Raw genomic sequence first — 20,671 nt, forward strand, 5'->3', positions numbered from 1 at the left:
TTCCAGTCTTTCTACAGTTGATATAATTTTTCTCTCATTGTGCTGGGTTTAAAAAAAAAATCACTTACTTTATAAGTGATTTATGTGGGTTAAATGGAGCCTTATGTGGGTTAAATGAGATCTGCACAAAGTTCCTGACACATCGAAGGACTCAATAAATATTTCTGGTCATTATTATTTTCACCAACCTTTAAGAGCCTCAATTTACTTAAAGCCCATTGGTAATAGTGCCTGCCTTCATAGCACTATGAAGGGTTTGGTCATTTATTACTTTGAAACAAATCCACTTTAAACTTGGTAGCATAAAATGAATTTCATTTTTATGCTTTCAAGAAATATGGTTTAAGAATTCAGACAAAGCACAGCATCCAATATCTTAGGGAGACTCAAATGCCTGGGACTAGAAAAGTTGGGAAGTGTCTTTGCTGTCAAGACTGGCACCCCTGGGCTTTCCTGATGGCTCAGTGGTAAAGAATCCACCTGCCGCCGCAAGAGACGGGGTTCGATCCCTAGTCTGGGAAGATCCCACATGCCACAGAGCAGCTAACCCCGCGCACAGTGATGGAGCCTGTGCTCTAGAGTCTGGGAGCCGCAGCTGCTGGGCCCACATGCCACAACTACTGCAGGCCCCGTGTGTAGAGGCTGTGTTTCACAACAAGAGACGCCACCACAATGAGAAGCCTGCGCGCTGCAATGGAGACTAGCCCCTGCTTGCTGCAGCCACAGAAAAGCCTGCACAGTGACAAGGACCTAACACAGCCAAAAATAAAATAAATTTTTAAAAGACTGGCACTTACTCTTGGATCACTCAAAGGGGTGGGGACTCATATGCAGCTGTCTACCAAAGTGCCTGAAATTTTCATATGGCTGGGCTTCCCTCTGAATAGGAGCTGGATTTCAAGAGATTTTCAGAGACCAAGACTGAGGCTGTGACTCTTCTTCAGAGCCAGCTCCAGAAGAAATGAAGCAGCCATTCTGCTTCAATAGGATTGTTGCAAGGGAGCCACCAAGATCAGTTCAGATTGAAGAGGGTTATAGTTAGGGGAAAAGAGAATCTGAGTCTCCTAAATTCATGGCAGTCAGCCATGTTTATCTTTGCCCTCTAAATTCATCCTTTAGTTAGTATGACTCCCATGTAATATATTGTTCTTACATTTCACCTAAAATATATTTGTTTGCTTCAGATTTGAAAAGATGCTTTATCGGTTGCTCAGCAACTCAAATATGTAATTATCTTTTGCCTTAGTTAGAATCTTAGTTAAGGTTGACGTCTTGACATTCAGAGTGGTATGTTTCTAGTGAGGAAATGAAGTTTTACAGTTATAACGTTAGAATGATTCTCAGGCTCCAGAAGCTAATATTTGCAAATGATTTTGCAAATGAAAGTTGTCAGTGTGGTGAAGAAAGCTATCATTTTGTTCACTTCAGAGTTGTTTGCAAGAGAGAAGTAGTAATTTCTAGAATAAGCAAAGGGAAACGATTAGCTCCAGATAATGAACACTGTGTATTGACTGTGGAGGCAGCATATGGAAGGCTTGTGATGTGTATCCAAAGAGGCCTTTGGTTCCTTGATGTTTATTTTGTTAAGGATCTTTTTTATGTAGACCATGTTTAGCATCTTTATTGAATTTGTTGTTATATTGTTTCTGCTTTATGTTTTGGTTTTTTGGCTGTGAGACATGTAGGATCATAGCTCCCTGACCAGGGATCAAACCTGCACCCCCTGCATTAGAAGGCAAAGTCTTAACCACTGGACCACCATGAAAGTCCCACTTCCTTGATGTTTAGAATACAGTCTGTGGGCATGTGTAAGCCGTGAATTTAAGTGACTATAAATGCCAGAATTTTTGTGCATTAGTAGGTTGGTCTAGAATAATCTAGCTATAATTTGGAAAATTCAAATAAAAAACAGATCCAGAAGAAAGTAAAAACAATTCTTTTTCATTTTGTTCATAGTTCTTAACTTTTTTCTATTATGGCTACTGGCCGCTGTCTCTTGATACAAGTAAGTTAACGAATTCACTCCCATGTCTAAGGATTTTGGCAAAGCTCTTTCTGAACAAGAAGTGAAAGACTTAATTTCTCTGTTTGGTAACCTATGACTGTCTGGGTCTTTCTAGAATCAGCCCGACTGTCAGGATTTATCTATAACTTGCTTCAACTCTTGTCTTCTCCAAAGTCAGGTGATAAATAATGTCTTTAAGATTTGTATTTCATGTGGTTTAGGAAAAACAACAAGATAGAAAGATTGTAAGTTGTTGCTTCAGTTTACACATTTTTAATTTGTGCTTCAGTTTAACATTTTAATTTGTTAATATTGCAAGATAAATATTCAAGAGTTAGAAGTATTGATATGAATATTTAAATGGTTTTGCTTCTTTGAGGAAGCTTAGCTTGCACAAAATGACAAGCTCCATCTGCAAGATCATAATTAACCTGTTGCCAATAAGTTACTTTCATCTTTCTGAATGTTTTTAAAGCCTACTTATAAGCTGCCATCAGCCTCATTTTTGCCTGGGTAAGCCTCCTAGCCCTCCTTTTTCTGTTCTACAAAATACAGAGATTGAACTTGTAGGTGGTCTCTGGGTGGCTCCCTGAAGTAGAACTCTGTGGTTCTACAACACTTTTCCATAGCTCTGCCCACATCAGCATCTCCTTGGGGGCTAGTTTAAAATCGGCACTTTCTTTGGGTGAAATTTAATAAGCAGGAACCAGATGCCACCACCACCACAATAATAAAGCCCTGTCTTGAAATTCTGACTGAATCCATGTTACCTTTGCATAAAAGCCTCTTGGCGCTGTTTTGCAGAAGTGATGTGATAGATAGTAACCTTGGAGACCTCGCTGATACCAGCACCTATGTACTCCAGACCTTAGGGCCACTTTGGAAACCAGCAGCCTTGGGCGGCAATGAAGCTAAACTTCTAAGGCTTGCGATGGCATTTGCTAAAGGAGCCAAAAACCAAAGTGCTTAAAATAAGGGCACTCTTTTCCTTTGTACATTTCATACAAACTAGCAGTCACTGTTTTGAATGTGTGCAGTGTTGGGCTGTCTGTGGTGGTGGCAGTACTGTTTTGCTCTTATTTAATATATGTCTGCAAAATACAAATAAGAGACAGTTTTACAGTTGACTTGAAAAGTGAAAAATCAAGTACAATTTTCCTATCGTTAGATAGTCAGGTAAGATAAGATAATTGCTGCAGATCGAGCTTCGAAGCATTCAAGCCATATTGGAGCAGGAGAACAAAGGGTTCCCTGAGGGAATTGCCCCAGTCTAAAAGACAAGTAGTGGGACTTCCCTGGTGGTCCAGTGGTTAAGACTTCAGATTCCAGTGCAGGAGTTCCAGTGGGTTCAACTTCCAGCTTCGGATGAGTTTGATCCCTGGTCAGGGAGTTAAGATCCCACATGAGCCACAGCCAAAAAACCAAACCAAAACAAAAGCAATATTGTAACTAATTCAAAAAAGATTTTAAATTGATCCATATTTTTTAAAAATCTTTAAAAGGCAAGTAGAGCTAATGTGTTTGAGGATTTTAGAAAATGTGACAGAGATAGTAGCACTGGGGTCAGGAGGAACAATAGAAATATATGGAAACCAGGCAGATGGAAGAATGATGTAATCATTAGCTTCAGGAGAAATGATGAAAATAATTTTAATATACTACCTGACTGCACAATGAGCAGTATTTACATTGAATAATACTGATTCATTCTCTGGGGACTTGGGGCTTCCCGGTGGTGCTAGTGGTAAAGAACCCACCTGCCTGTTCAGGAGATGTGAGATGCAGGTTTGATCCCTGGGCTGGGAAGATCCCTGGAGGAGGGCATGGCAAGCCACTCCAGTATTCTTGTCTGGAGAATCCCATGGACAGAGGAGCCTGGCAGGCTATAGTCCTCTGGGTTGCAAAGAGTCAGACAACTGAAGCATATGCATGCACTTGCACACACACGTGCACACACACATGAAGGCTTGAGTGGGGACACAAGGATGGCAGAGTGAGTGTGAGTTAAGTCATCTGTCTGGGGAGAATGTCAATAGAAAATGTCCAAAATTGATAACCCAAGAAATACTAGTATCAACATATTTAGAAATATGGAAGGAAATACGAGCAGAATGTCAAGAAGAGTTGACCCATCTGAGAATCACTGGTTTCAATGTATAAACTTTGCAGTGATGCAGTGTTTTACCTATAGGAACTTTAAATTATATCTGAGAATGAATGTCTTTCTTTTCCTTTGAGAAAGACCAAAATCATTTCTAACCTTTAAAAAGTCACCTAACCTTGATTAGATCATATTTCTCTTATTTGTAAACTGAAGGAGATGATGACGTCAGGGTGGACAGTGAGTTTCCTTCTGACCTGTTGCCTGATTATTTTATCCAATTCAAGTTTAAAAAGCTGACATTGGCAAAGCCTTTACTTCGTTGTTCAGGCAGAGTAAGCTTTGTAGACTTTTAAAGAGGTTAACAGTGTTCCTTAAATCACTTCCTGTAGTTTACTCTGATATCAGTAATCTATTCATGTGTGAAAGCAGCTACTTTCAATGAGAAAGTTTTATATATCTTTATTTTTTATTTTGCTCTTAAGTTTGGCTTCAATATTATTAGCAAACTTGTGACATTGCTTTTGAAATGTCAACCCCTTAAGAAAAGGGAATGTTATTATTTTGTCTTAATCTTTCTATATAGCAGTGATTTTACCCACTAGACTAGCAAATGTAAGTTGTGGGTAAGGTGACCGAGAAGTGCTATAGAAAAATAATGTGAACCACATATGTAATTTAACTTTCTAATAGCCACATTTTGAAAATTAGAAAAGAAAAACAGAAGAAATTAAATTTAATATATTTTATGTAACAATATATCTAAACTGTTTTCAATATCTAATTACCATAAAGCATCCCATTATTAATATCAAATATTAATAATTTCTAATGATATTTTAAATTCTAGTTCTTCAAATTCCACTGTGTATTCTACACTTAAGCACATTTCAATTTGGATGCTACATCTTCACCAGACATACTTGATCTGTGTTTAGATTTTATAAAACTTACACTTGAAAAAATAGATTGTCCTACACGTTATCTCAGACATACTTAGTTTTCCAGTAATTGAGCTGAGTAATGGCTTTAAATTAAAATTTAAATTAACGAGCATTAGAAATTCAACCATACTAGCTACATTTCAAGTACTCAAAGGCAGCACGTGGCTAGTGGTTACCACGTTGGACAGCAAGCCTTATAGAATGATTGGTGTGTGTTCAGATGATTTCAGCAGATACTCAATATCCAAAGAATGTTCTTTTTCCCTAAGGGTAGAGACAGGAAAGAAGGATGCTTGATTCTCCCTTCAGATACGTGGTTTGAGTGGTAGTCTCCAGTAGTTATATGTTGACTACAACTATAAGAGGGCAAGTAGGCATGAGAAGGTATGAAAGAGCTGCTTCTGCTAAATGGTTTTTTAAATAAAAAATAAGTGGGGAGGAGTTCAGATTTTTGCTTTTGATTTTTTTTTTCTATCTGTAAACCTACTGAAGAGGAATGTTTATGAAGCAGTATATGTCACTAAAATACAAGCCAGTAGAGATAGTATTTAGGATATCAGAGAACTATAAAGAAAGAAAAGAAGAGAAATTACCTGGGGACAGTCTTAGCTTGTGTTTCCCCAGAAGCAGACCTATTGCAAGTATTCAAGTACAAGCCATTTATTTGAGAGGTGATTCCAGGAAACACCAGTTGGGGAATGGAGAAGTGTGGGGGGCGGGAAGAAGCCAGTATAGTATGCTATTAAGCACGTTACCACCCTGAGTCACTGAAATCTGATCGCACTGAGGAGCTATGGGAAATGGTTGGAAACATGCCGCAGACTTCTGCCAGCATTGGGAGGAGGGAGCTGAGGTATCTATGCGCCGGCATCCTCCGCAACTAGTTCCAGATTGCCCTCCAATGAGGGCAGTCCTTCTTACCGACACCGTCCAAGTGACTCTAGTGGTCAAGGAAAGCCATTCATGCACAGAAATCCTGAGTCTGGCAGTTGAAAAGCAGGACAGTGTATACTAATATGATATGAGCTGGGGGATACAGGTGGGTAATGGATAATATCTGCTGCAGACACTCTGACTTATAATGTAGAATGTATTTCAGATCTGTGGAGCTGTCTCAAAGTTCATACTGAATTTCCCAACTCTTTTCCCCTTCCTAGACCTGACATCATGTTAAATGTACCCACTTTCCCCCTGTCCTGAGATCTACTGATAGAGGCATGAAGACCAAGGAGCCTTATAAACTTCATTCACTTTCCTATTAGTCTAGAATCATCTCATACCAGTGTCTGTCACAACCAGTTGCTCGAATTTATGGGTCCAACCAAAGGATATGCATTGTTTTCCATTTTGGAGCTTGGGCTATGAGAAGCTGTTTACTATCCACCAAGGTATATCATCAAGTTCTGTCATTTTTTATATGTTTTCTCAATATATTAATAATTGGTCTCTTAACTGACCTTAATATTATTTGTTGAATTTGTAGTCCATGTCATCTTACCATAGGGAAAGCTCTGTGGGGACCCCCAGCTTCTAGAAACCAAAACTAATAAGCTTTAATTGCTTACACAGCGGATTTTCCAATATGAACTTTTAATAAAGGAAACTTTCACTTCTAATTTTCAGAAACTACTTAAAACAACTTTGGAGGATACTAAAAAGGAACTAGAGATGAATCGAGTAAAATAATGAGGGATTGAATAATTATGCAATGAATTGAGAATTCCAGGGTCATTTCTACCAAACATGAAAAATTATGAAAAGTTATGACTCATGTATCTTTCTCTATTCTATGTAACAGTTCAGAAAATAAATATCTAGAAGTTCAGTACATCCAAGATAATATGATAATATGATCCATGATAATATGATAGATAATATAATGTCAATTGTAAGTTCTGGCCGTGCATTGTTAAAAATAGTCTAGTGAGGTATAATTGATGTGACTTTTCCCAGTAGTTCAAAGCAGAACAAAACTCAGATCCATGTTTGTGTTGATTATGTGACTGTTTCAAACTAAAAATTATCCAATTTTTATTTTTCACTACTTTAAGAGAGCAACATGAGTTGGGCCATGAATTGCTAATTGTTAACCCAGGTATGTTTATTTTTTCCTTCAAAGATTAATTTTTTTAATTTAAATGCTGTAGTTTCCTTGCATTGACCAGTGTGAGGTGGAAAGTTCATCCTTCCATGTTGCATAAATGGGGATTTGCTCAGCATGGGCCTCAATGGCCTCAGCTGTTTCGAGGGGTCCCTGTAGTATCCAGGTACTTTAGGTTGTCAAGAAGCTCATCCTTTGTTTCTGGGCCCCAGTGGAAGCCAAGGTTGGTGTGTTCCTTCTCATGCCTACTTGGCTTCTCTGGTCTAAATGCAACTATCTGGAATGTTTAAAATAATTATTTGAAAGATGATATTCATGATAATAATAACAATATTTACTAAACACTATACTCTGGGTTCTTTATATTCAATATCTCATTTAATTCTTACTACCATTTGGATTAGGTACATTTACTATTAGAGTCTTGGAGAAAACCTGAAGCTTGAGGATTTAGTAAATCTTCCAAGGTCACCCAGCTAGGAGTTACAGTGAATGATTCTTCTAGTTAATTTCATTGATTAGATTGCTAGGAAGAGATAATGCTAGGGAGTTTTGATTTCTTGTAATCTCCTCTCCTGTAATTCCATTATTCCTCTTGTTAATGAGACTTATAGGTATATTCGTTTTTGCCCAAACTAAAATTAGAACTTAAAACATTTTATATGTAAACAAAAGGTTCTCTCAGCATTATTATTGGTTCCAATAAAAATTGAATTATTGTATAAATCAATTTAGTATTCTACAATTTATTTTATGTCAGCGTGGACTCTGTCACTTTTAACTGTTTAAAATTCTCACAAAAACTAGAAGTAAGTTATTTTGAGTCTGATGTGCTGACTGTTCTATGAAAATACTTACAGGTGGGCTATAAATAAAATACCTTATTTTATATTCATCACTCCCCCTACGGTTATTACAAATTCACAGAAAATTCTGCACACTTGTAAATTAGGGGGAAAATATGAATATTTTTAAAAATGCGAGTCACTGATCATCTCAGACATAGCTGAGGAACTAACATCAGTGCGTTCATTACTAGAGCTTTTCCAAAGAAAAGAAAGTTGGCTGTTGTTAGCATCTCCTTTAAAGATTTCTTTTTACTTCATAAAAGTTAGTTGTTATGGAGTCCCTCTAAGTGTAATGGCACATCTCCACTTAGGGATCTGGCGCATAATTAAAGTGCACTTTAGAGTTAAATGAAAAAAGAGCAGACTCACAGACAGAACAAGTTAGTGGTTACCCATGGGGAGAGGGGAGGAAGGAGGGGCAGTACGGGGCTGGGGGTTGGTGTGGAGGGTGTTACTATGTGATTGTATGAAATCATGTGTGTGAAACTTCCAAAAATTTTCAGTTCAGTTCAGTTCAGTCGCTCAGTCGTGTCCAACTCTTTGCGACCCCATGAATCGCAGCACGCCAGGCCTCCCTGTCCATCACCAACTCCTGGAGTTCACTCAGACTCATCTCCATCGAGTCAGTGATGCCATCCAGCCATCTCATCCTCTGTTGTCCCCTTCTCCTCCCGCCCCCAATCCCTCCCAGCATCAGGGTCTTTTCAGATGAGTCAGGTCTTCGCATCAGGTGGCCAAAATATTGGAGTTTCAGCTTCAACATCAGTCCTCCCAATGAACACCCAGGACTGAGTCCCCTTCTCCTCCCGCCCCCAATCCCTCCCAGCATCAGGGTCTTTTCAGATGAGTCAGGTCTTCGCATCAGGTGGCCAAAGTATTGGAGTTTCAGCTTCAACATCAGTCCTTCCAATGAACACCCAGGGCTGATTTCCTTTAGAATGAACTGGTTGGATCTCCTTGCAGTCCATTAGTAAGTACAAATGACCAGTTTCTACTCAACTACTTGGATGAACCTTTACTATTTTTAACCAAGAGGGTTTCTGGAGAAATCATGTCAGCCAGTTTGCACTATAGGTTATCACTTTGATTCCTGAATGATCCATTTCTATACTCCTAAAGTTGTCCTCTTGTGAATTTGCCTTTATCCCCTGAAAACTATTTTTATTGTCTAGATTAAGACTGTGGTCCAGACAACATCTTTCCCATTCCCAGCAAGTGTAGAAATACACAGGTTTCAGGAAGGATACATGAGTTTCAGGATATATTTGGCAGTGGTAAGACAATTAATTCAGTTCAGTTGCTCTGTCATGTCTGACTGTGACCCCATGGACTGCAGCACGCCAGGCTTCCCTGTCCATCACCAACTCCCAGAGCTTGCTCAAATTGATGTCCATTGAGTCAGTGATGCCATCCAACCATCTCATCCTCTGTCGTTCCCTTCTCCTCCCTCCTTCAATCTTTCCCAGCATCAGGGTCTTTTCCAATGAGAAAGACAATAGTGACACTAATAAAACCTACCATCTGTATTGCCGTTTTATATGGCAGACCCTGTGCTAACATTCTTCACTATAAATTACCTCCTTTAATAATTGGACAGAATATTTCCCTGTGTATTTTTTCTCAATGATCCTGCAGTAAAATTGCTAATAGAGAATGAGGGTGGAAAGGAGCATATAGGAGACATGAGGAGAGATATTAAAGATATAAGAGCAAAACAGAAAAAGAGACTCAGATGTATAGAACAGACTTGTGGACTCTGGGAGAAGGCAAGGGTGGGATGTTTCAAGAGAACAGCATTGAAACATGTATATTATCTAGGGTGAAACAGTTCACCAGCCCAGGTTGGGTGCATGAGACAAGTGCTCGGGCCTGGTGCACTGGGAAGACCCAGAGGGATCGGGTGGAGAGGGAGGTGGGAGGGGGGACGGGGAGGGGGAATACATGTAAATCCATGGCTAATTCATTTCAATGTATGACAAAAACTACTGTAATGATGTAAAGTAATTAGCCTCCAACTAATAAAAATAAATGGGAAAAAAAAATAAAAAAAAAAAAAATAAAAAAATAAAGATATAAGAGGAGGGCATGGCAACCCACTCCAGTATTCTTGCCTGAAGAATCCCTTGGGCAGAGGAGCCTGGTGGGCTACAGTCCACAGGGTCACAAAGAGTCAGACACAACTGAAGCATATAAAGATATGAGCTTATAAAGATATGAGCATGTAAACATAAAGATATGAGGTCATCACTTAGACAAAGGGAAAGCAGATTCAGAATAGAGTAGAATGGATGTTCTGCATTAAGCTGAGTGAAAAAACTAAGCCAAAAGCCAGTCTCAAAATGGTTACATACTGCATCATTCCATTTATGTAACATTCTAGAAATGACAAAATTACAGAGATAGAGAACAGATAAGTGGACATCAGGGGTTTAGGAAGGGAAGGTGAGGGGGAGGGGTTCATTCGAGAAAAGGGATCATAAATTTAAAGTGAAAACAGATGACTGGTGAGATTTTTCTCTTAGCCATGTTCCCATGATGAAATGGGGGCATAGAAAAAAGCAAATTTTGTAGGGCACTTTCTGTGGAGAAATGGAAGAGCAAGGGGATTGAGTATTTTTAGAGGAGTTCTTATAATTTTGGGCCATGTGATCTAGGTGGTGAGAGCAGAAGGGAAGTCAGGAGGAAGCTGATGGGTAGTAAGAAAGTGGCATCTTTGAGATCAGCTTTAATCTCAAAGAGAGATAATTGGCTATAGCCCAGTAGAAAATAAAAAGTTAAAAAGAGAGCAAGACATGTTGCTTGACCATAATGCAACAATAACAATAATAATGATTACAAATGGGTAACTTTAAAGGTCACATGTGTTTGGAAACTAAATGCATAGGACTAAATAACCTTTTCCATTGGAATGAAATCTGCTTCTTCAGATTTCAAAGCCATACAAATAAACTTTATTGTATAGTTTTCTTCATATAAGGCTAGTGTTTATATGGCTCAAGTCTCCTGCATTGGCAGACAGGTTCTTTACCACTAGCGCCACCTGGGAAGGCCTAAAGATTGGCTCATCCTTGTCTTATTCATGATTTCAATTGAAAACGCCTAATGTTGTTTCTTCCATTTAATGTACTGTTTCTAGGAGATGCACTGGCTGCACCTTCCAAAATGAAGCAAAGATCTAGGAATTGTCTGAAAACCCATATTGGTACGCACATCTCATTTGAACAGATTAGGTCCTCTAGCAGATTTTGTGCATCGCTCAGACTGCTCAAATAATTCATCAAGTCCCTTTGTACCATCTTTAGACACCCTAAATGCCAAAATTCTTAATGACTGTTTCTATTGGTATAAATGGATACCTTCGGTGTCTCTGTTTACCATGCACAATAAGTAGCCTAAAGTACAGGGAGAAATATCTCAGAATCCAATCTATTTTTTACAAGCATTGGCCCTAGAAATTCATTATAAACATTGAAAATGAATAAGGTTGAGGTCTAGATGAAAAGAACTGCACCACTTCCATTTTCAGTCTTTTCAAGCAGATATCATATATCATAAAGGTGCAGCAGTGGGGTAAACAACACAGGTAGTGTAACTGAGCACTTAAGTTTAAAATAAGTGCTTTAAAATAGTAAATTATACCTTACAGGAAGAAAAGATGTTTCCTTGTGTCCTGAAAGTGGGTGATGGGTAATTTAAAACTCTCCAGATATCCGAAATTTGTTTACCTATTTTTAACATGCTGAACTGAAGTTTGAAAAAAACTGTCCAGTTTCAAAGCCCAATTCTTCACTGTCAGGCTCTGTGATGTATCTCTTTTTTAAATGGTCTCAATATAAATAGATAATAGGAATATTGTAAGGAGGTAAATAACTGAGGAAAGAGGCTACCGAATAGTAAATATGTTAAAAGCTTCACAGCTAAAAGAGCCTGGTATTAGGTCAGCAAAAGATAGATCCACCTTACAGTAAAGAAAAAAATCCAAACATAGGCCCCAGTATGTCTGAGAATTTAGGAAAAAAACAAATTACATCCTACCTGTCTCCTCTCTGCCCATCATGTTTAATGCAGTGTTGTTATTGAACTACATTCAGATTGCTCAAGATTTGAAATGTAAAAAGTAGAACTACATTTAAAGTATAGCTGAAAGAAATTTTAGATGAATATTTCTATCATCTTTGATGGAGGAGAGCTTCCTATGCAGAGAATCAAAACTAGAAGTCATAAGGGAATATACTGATGAAATTTGACTACTAAAAAAGAGTAAAATTGGTCTAAATCTGAGCATGCATGAGTGCTGAGTAACTTCAGTCGTGTCCAACTCTGTGCGACCCCATGGACTGTAGCCTGCCAGGCTTCTCTGTCCATGGGATTCTCCAAAATCTGAGCATACAAAGTCTTATATAAATAATCCCGAGACCTCATCTTAAAAAGAAAAATAGTCTCATTCTGGAACCTTGAATAGACTAACTTGAAAAATATAAATTAAAAAAAAAATCAAGTGAAAACTTATGATCTATCACTGATTAAATATCTACAAAGTGGCTACAGTACTGGGATGAACTTCACCAGGCCAGATTAGTCCAGTATGCAGAGAGGATCGTATTTCTATAAGAGGAAAAACCTGCCAGAAGCTTTAATTCCTCACAAAACCTCAGACCACATACAGCCATTAGCCAGAGTAAACATGACGAGAGAACAAGCATCAGGATTGTCAGTAAATTCTGCAAAGTTGAAATCTAAGCCATCGGTTTCAATAATTCCCAGAAATAATGGCCAAATCTAAACATTGTGTAGTTTTGTGATTTTTGCAGTTGAGCCAGTGCAAAGGTTTTAGGAATTAAAAAAATCACATAATTGATGTCTCATACATAGACACCTTTGTATGTAGCTAGCTTTTAAAAGTACTCATTTGGCCTAAGTGAAATACCATCAAGGAATTTAGGATGGAAAAACTGCCTGGAGATCGGGTCAAGGGAAAGTCCTAAATAGCTTCTAAGAAACTTGCAACACCCTAAACAAATATAATCTGGTAATTCTGTCTCACTGCCTGACCTCAGTGCATGGATGAGGCCAGCTGTAAGCAGCTGAAGGGGTGTTTAACTCTGTCCAGAACCTACATCCTAATTGCAAGTTTGCAGTTTAATTTGCAGTGACCTCAAGTAATAGGACACTTCCATGTGGAAATGGGGCTCATGAAGAACATTGTAGGATGGATTGGAGTTGAGGCGCTCCCTGAAAATTAACCTCGGGGTTGTTATTCTCATCTGAGCCGCTAGTGGCAAGTTGAGTTGGCTCATTTGGAGCTGATATTATATCCTTACCAAAGACCCCTTACAGAGGCCTCTGAACTCCTCACCAAGAGGCTGTGCCTCAGAGTGTCATAAAGAGAAGGGAAAATGACCCAGATATCTCAGACTGAAGAAAGGTACCACTTTTGCTTCAAACTGTCCAATAACAGGGGCTCTGCGGTAAGAGTATTTGAGAGTGGAGAGCAAACCGTCCTGGAATGATCGGTACTCTCTCTCGTCTCTTTGCTTGGCCTGAGGATACACAAGCTGTTTACATTGAATTAGGTAAAAAAAAAAAAAAGCAGAAGTTAATTCTGAGACTGTTATTTTATGTTGGCAGCTCATATTAGAGCTTGTTAAGAAAACTTCTTTAGCAGAAACAGAGTCACAGATATAGAAAACAAACTTGTGGTTTCAAAGGGGAGACAGAAGTGGGCAGGGACAAATTAGGGGTGTGGGATTAACTAATTATTATGTATAAAACAGATAAACAACAAAGACACATAGTGTAACACAGGGAATTATAGCCATTTTCTTGTTAATAACTCACAATGGAATATAAGCTACAAAAATTCTGACTCACTGTGCTATGTACCTAAAATTAATACAATATTATAAATCAACTATACTTTAATAAAAAGAAAAATCTGCTTTGTGATTGCTTTGGATACTGTAGGAGAAGCCTGTATTGGAAATGATTAATAGAAATCTGTAACTGAGAGCTCCTTTGTCTGTGAAGGGGAAGGAGAGAACTCATAGACAGATGGTGTAAAATTGGGTATTTTATCCTTTGCCATGGGGCACAAAGTGCCTTTTCCCCTCTGTGGAGGGATTGTGAAATGTAACATAGAACTGCAAACTGGGCTGGTTGGGAGGGTCCATCTTTCCTAGACCAAGGCCAACAACACCTTTGGGAGCTAGAAAGGAGCAGGATCATGACCTCGCTGGTACCAAAAACATGAGTTTGTTTAGGTTCTTTTCTCATATATAAGATAGCAGCATCCCACAGTAGCTGAAGAAAGGAAAATTCAACTCCACTTCTGGCTGTTAGATCTGAGAATGAGACCTGGCTATTTGGTCTGGCATAGACTCATTGAAGGAAGTATCATGATTTGGTGCGTGGTATTTTGTTCAGACACTTTACTGTGATCTTCTTTCTCTCATCCCCTTACACTTGTCCTCTCACAACAGGTGTGGAAGACATCGTGGCAATAATGATTCCTGAGCCCAAAGGGAGGGAGATAGTAAGCCTGCTGGAGAGAAACATCACTGTGACCATGTACATCACCATCGGGACCCGGAACTTGCAGAAATACGTGAGCCGCACCTCGGTTGTGTTCGTATCCATCTCCTTCATCGTCCTCATGATCATTTCCCTTGCCTGGCTGGTCTTCTATTATATCCAGAGGTTTCGATATGCAAATGCCAGGGACAGGAACCAGGTGAGTAGCAGAAAGTTATAAAAGAAAAAACTCTAAAAAATTATTACCAAAGTAAGACATTATTGTGTAAACTTTGGAGCTCACAGAAAATACCATGACCAAAACCAGACGTACCTACGACGCCCCTACTCAAGATAAACACTGTTAACATTTGCTGCAGAGGTTTTCAGATCTTTTCCAGGTATACATATTTTAATGTCTCGCTAACATTGTTCTGTAACATGGAGATACTTTGTCCCACATTCCTGTTGCTCATTTGTGGGACAGTTATTTACTGTTTAGACAGTGGCTCAGTTGGTGAAGAGTCAACCTACAATGCAGGAGACTGGGGTTCGATCCCTGAGTTGGGAAGATCCCCTGGAGAAGGAAATGGCAACCCACTCCAGTATTCTTGCCTGGGAAATCCCATGGACAGAGGAGCCTGGTTGGCTGTAGTCCATGGGGTCGCAAGAATCAGACATGACTTGGCAACTAAACCACCAGACACAAAATAAAGGGGGGGAAGAGGACAGGAGCTAAGATTATGTCAATTGTATCAACATAATGTGGAAAGAGAATTTCCTCCTTGAGAACAGAAAGAAACAAAAATAGATAAATAAAAATATTTTAAAAGCAATAAATTTTGGAACAGGTAAAGCATACTCTTAGTATAAAATGCAAAAGGTATAACCCAGGTCTCCCTCATTGCAGGCAGATTTCTTTGATATTTGAGCTGCCTGAGAAGCCCGACATGGTATGCAATGAAAAGTAATTACATTCCCATGTCTGTCCCTCAGTTATGCAGTTATTCTCTCTGGAATATCTTCTCACACAAGGAATCTTATGTGCTTACAAACACCTATGTGTGTGTGTATATGTGTGTGTGTTTAAACAAATAAGAGCACATATAAATCTGTACCAGTATTTCTCACTTCATCCTAGAGATTAATTCCTATCAACACTCAATCCAAACTGTCTTCTCATTTCTAATGACTGTATAGGCAGACCTTGGAGATACTGTGGGTTTGATCCCTGACTGCTGCAATGAAGCAAATATCTCAGTAAAGCAAGTCGACAGGAATTTTTTGGTTTCCCAATGCACATCAAATTATGTTTACACTATACTGTAGTCATAACATTATATCCAAAAAAGTGTACGTACCTTAATTTTAAATACTGCTAAAATGCTAACCATTATCTGAATCTTCAGCACATCATAATCTTTTTGCAATAATAACATCAAAGATTACTGACCACATATTACCATGGCAAATATAGTAATAATAAACTCTTGCAGCATTGTGAGAATTTCCAAAATATAACCCAGAGATACAAAGAACAAATGCTGTCAGAAAAATAGCACTGATAGACTTGCTCAATGCAGGGTTGCCACAAGCCCTCAATTTATAAAATACACGATATCTGTGAAGCACAGTAAAACGAGATATGCCTGTGTAATGTTTTATTTTCTGCATATGCTACATTTATTTAGCCAGCTCCTATCAATGAATGTGTTTTCCCTTACCAAAAAACAAAACGAAGCATACACACACACAAATGTGCATGTGGCACAGCCCATTTGTGAGTATATCTGCATGGTAAATTCTGGAAGTTTTATAGCTAGGGCAATGGTAGGTGTATTTTAAACTGTAATATGCTGTGCTTAGCCGCTCGGTCATGTCCTACTCTTTGCGACCCCATGGGCTGTAACCCACCAGGCTCCTCTGTCCATGGCATTCTCCAGGCAAGAATACTGGACTGGGTTGCCATTCCCTTCTCCAGGGAATCTTCCCAACCCAGGGATCGAATCCAGGTCTCCCACATTGTAGGAGCATTCTTTACCGTCTGAGCCACCAGGAAAGCCTTCAAACTATAATAGATACTGCCAAATTGTCTGCCAGAAAGGTTGAACCCATTTATACGTGAACCAGCAATATAGTAATACTGACGCTAATATAAACAACATTCATGCAGTAGTATATTAACACTGCTTATACTAACATATGGGGCTTCCCTGGTGGCTCAGTGATGAAGAATCCGCCTGCCAATGAAGGAGACGCGGGTTTGATCCCAGGGCCAGGAAGATCCCCTGGAGCAGGAAATGGCAAGCCATTTGAGTATTCTTGCCTGAAAAATCCCATAGCCAAGGAGCCTGGTGCGCTATAGTGCATGGGGTCATAAAGAGTCAGACGCGACTTAGGGACTAAACAGCAAATACGAACACATACAATGATATGCTAATAACAAACACTGTTTCCAGTATCCTCACCATATAAATGTTATGGCTTTTTTTATTGTTTGTGATTTAATAAGATAAAAATGGTATCACATGTTTCTGATCACAAGTTCCATTAAATAGAAAAAGTTAGTTTTTTTTGGATGAAGTATCTGCTTATATTATTAGACCACTTTTTGGTTGAGTTGTTGGTCACATTGACTGATGTGTATAAGCTCTTTACTGGTCAGAGTGGTTAACTTTGGGACTGCTACAGATTCCGTGTTTTTCCTCTAAACTTATCATTGTCTCTGATGTATCTTTGGGGTTTGGGGCCATGCAGAAATTTGGGGGTATTACATAACTGAATCTACCGATTTTTTATAGCTCCCAAGTTTTGTGTAATAAGATCTTCCATAGTCCAAGATTATAGAAAAACAGTATCTCATCCACTGCTTTGTTTTTTTCACTTTCACAATTAAAACTCTAATCTACAGAGAACTTATTTTGATTTAAAGAATCAAGTATAGCGCCAACATTATTTTTTTTTTCAGATTGCCTACTGCTTTTTGTAACTGGTGTTTATTGAATAATTAATCTTTTCCTTCTCATATGCAGAACCTCCCCCATTTAGCATATATTAAAGCTCCATATGTATTTGGTTCTGTTTCTATGCTCTATAAAATGTAGCTTTAATCTGTATCTTCACATTCTGATACCATACTATTTTGAATATTTTAGCACCATAATATGCCTCATATCTGTTCATGCTAATCTTCTTTTATTGCTCTGTCTTCACTTTTTTCATGTGTATCTTTATATGAATTTAGAATCACTTTAAGCTAGTTTTTTAATTTATAGAATAATTTAGAAGGAATCTATAACCTAATGATGTTGAATCTTCCTATCCAAGAATGATATATGTTTTCCCTTTATTCAACTATTCTTTTTATTCCCTAATAGCATTTTAAATATCCTCATTTAATCCTGCACATAAGAAATGTTTATTCCTAGTTCAGTGTGTTGCAATTAGAAATGAAACCTTTTTAATATGGGAAGGATTTTGATTTTTTTTATTTTGCACATTATTATAATTTAGTAATTTATGTATTCAATAATTTATTTAAAATTTATTATCTTAATATTAACAGTGATATTATGTAGTATATATTAAATACGGCATGTTATATGAGCTGTCTGTATATTTACATACATAATCTTCTTAGTAACCTTATAGTGGATAATTTTATTATCCCCATTTTACAGAGAAGGAAACAGAGTTTAAATAACTAGCCCAAGGTCACACAGCTAGTTACTGTTTAATAGACAGCAAATGAACCAATATCACAGCTTCAGAACATACGCTCTTAACCAGTACATTATAGTGTTTGTAATTGTTTGAATTAGTTTACCAGAATTACACTAATAATATGGAGTCAACTGATCATTTATTACTTCTTTCAAATTTTCAACCTTGTTTCTTCTGTTGTCTGGTTCCACTGACTTGTGCGTCTAGAGCCAACTAAAGTAATAGTGGTAATAGTGAGCATACCACTCTTCATTCAGTACTTATGGGAGCATTCTGAATTTAATGGATTGTTTTTATCATTTCTCAATTTTATTCTTTCCCCCTGCAGTCTTCTAGGTCGAGATATATATTTAACATGTTATGTAAATGTAAACATAGTCCTCTTTCATTCAGAGTTTTAATCAGGAATCTATTTTTAATTTTAACAAATGCCTTTCAACAGCAACAGTTCTGACTTTTCTCTTTTGATCTTTTAATATTAATGTAGTTTAAATTAATGGATTTCCCAATATTGAGCCGTCTTGCATTTCCAGCACATAGCTAACCTTCTAATGTGTGCTGAATTGTTTCGTGCATACCTTATTTAGCACATTATTGACTTGTTACCTTGATCGTCACATGTGAAGTTTGCCTGCAGTTTGCTTTTTAGGTGTGTTTTTATTGATGAGACTGCTGGGTCTTCGTTGCTCTGTGCAGACCTTCTCTAGTTGCAGCTAGCTGGGCGCTCCTCTGCTGCGGCCCTCTCGCTGCAGGCTTCTCATCGTGGCGGCCTGTCTTGTTGTGGAGCACAGCTCTAGGAGCGCCGGCTTCAGTAGTTGCAGCAGGCAAGCTCAATCGTTGCAACTCATGGGCTCTAGAGCACGGGCTCAGTATTTGTGATGTCCAGCCTTAGCTGCTTTGTGGCATAAGGGATCTTTCCGGACCAGGGATCGAACCCATGTACCCTGCATTGGCAGGCGGATTCTTATCCACTGCGCCACCAGAGAAGTCACAGTTCACATTTTATCATGGTTAGGCAATGGTGCTACTGATGTTATAAGAAGAATTTGGAAATTTTGCTCCATTTTCTGTAGTTGGGTTGCAGTGTCCAACATGGCAGTCGCTAACCATGTGTGACTATTTAAATTTAAATTAATTGTAATAAAATTAAATTTAAATTTGTGTTCCTCAGTCATACTAGCTACATTTCCAGTGGCTTCTGGATGGCAGGGCATAGATAGGACATTTTCATCATCTTGGAAAGTCCTGTAGGATGGTCTAATTATAGAACATTTTAAAGAGTGCTAGAATAGCTGTTCCTTAATGTATTATAGGGCTTCCCTGATAGTTGGTAAATAATCTGCCTGCAATGTAGGAGAACCCGGTTCAATTCCTGGGTTGGGAAGATCCCCTAGAGAAGGGATAGGCTACTCACTCCAGTATTCTTGGGCTTCCCTTGTGGCTCAACTGGTAAAGAATCCACCTGCAATGTGGGAGACCTGGGTTTGATCCCTGGGTTGGGAAGATCCCCTGGAGAAGGGATAGACTACCCACTCCAGTATTCTTGGGCTTCCCTTGTGGTGCAACTGGTAAAGAATACACCTGCGATGCAGGAGACCTGGGTTCAATCCATGGGTTGGGAAGGTCCAACTGGAGAAGGGAAAAACTATCCACTCCAGTATTCTGGCCTGGAGAATTCCATAAACTGTATAGGCCATGGGGTCACAAAGAGTCGGACACAACTGAGCGACTTTCACTTCACTAACGTGTTTTAGATTTTTTGATAAGCCAATAAATTCAAAGTTGTTTTAGGAGGACAGCTCTTTGACTTTCTATTTATTTTATGAAAACTCATCTGTTTAAATTTTCTATAGAACCTGGAACAATTTTTTAAACATTTTTATTGCTTTTTCTGACTCTCAAAATGATGCATATTTGTTCTAAAAATTTTGGCAGTCAGAAAAATACTAAAAGAAAACAAATCACCCATCACCCTACTGACTTGTTAACAATTACAAACATTACCTTCCAGACTTTTAATTCCATATGTATACATATATTCAGTAAATTGTTATCATATGTGTGTTATGTATGCTTGAGATACAGATACACGTTGGACATTTAAATTTGTGTGGTTTTTTTAATTAAATGATGAGCATTTCCTCCATCATTAAGTGATATCTAAAACATGATTTTGAGTAGCTACATAGTAGTCAGGTTCTACCACTTAACAAAAGTGAGCAAGTTACTTTATGCTTTAGTTTTCTAAACTAAACAGGAATATGCTTTCTTTTTTTAGTTATAGTGAGGATTAAATGGCTTAATGTGTCTTATATTTTAAGGTCCCTGAGCATAATTACTCACTTACAGAGCTCTCAATGAATGGTATCATTATTACCATCATATAAATTCCATAACCATTACATACAGTTCCAACTTTGATACTTTTACTAAATATTC

General features: G+C 38.3%; 1 protein-coding gene across 1 annotated transcript in view; it reads left to right on the forward strand.

Moving 5' to 3' along the window:
- RNF150 (ring finger protein 150) overlaps window positions 1–20,671 on the forward strand; it is a 265,783-nt gene that overhangs the window by 143,277 nt on the left and 101,835 nt on the right. Inside the window, exon 2 of the mRNA XM_070474825.1 lies at window positions 14,479–14,729. Coding sequence (XP_070330926.1) covers window positions 14,479–14,729 — 251 coding nt within the window. The remainder of the gene's footprint in view (window positions 1–14,478; window positions 14,730–20,671) is intronic.

Source organism: Odocoileus virginianus, chromosome 12 (assembly GCF_023699985.2).
Source record: "Odocoileus virginianus isolate 20LAN1187 ecotype Illinois chromosome 12, Ovbor_1.2, whole genome shotgun sequence".
Lineage (NCBI taxonomy): Eukaryota > Metazoa > Chordata > Mammalia > Artiodactyla > Cervidae > Odocoileus > Odocoileus virginianus.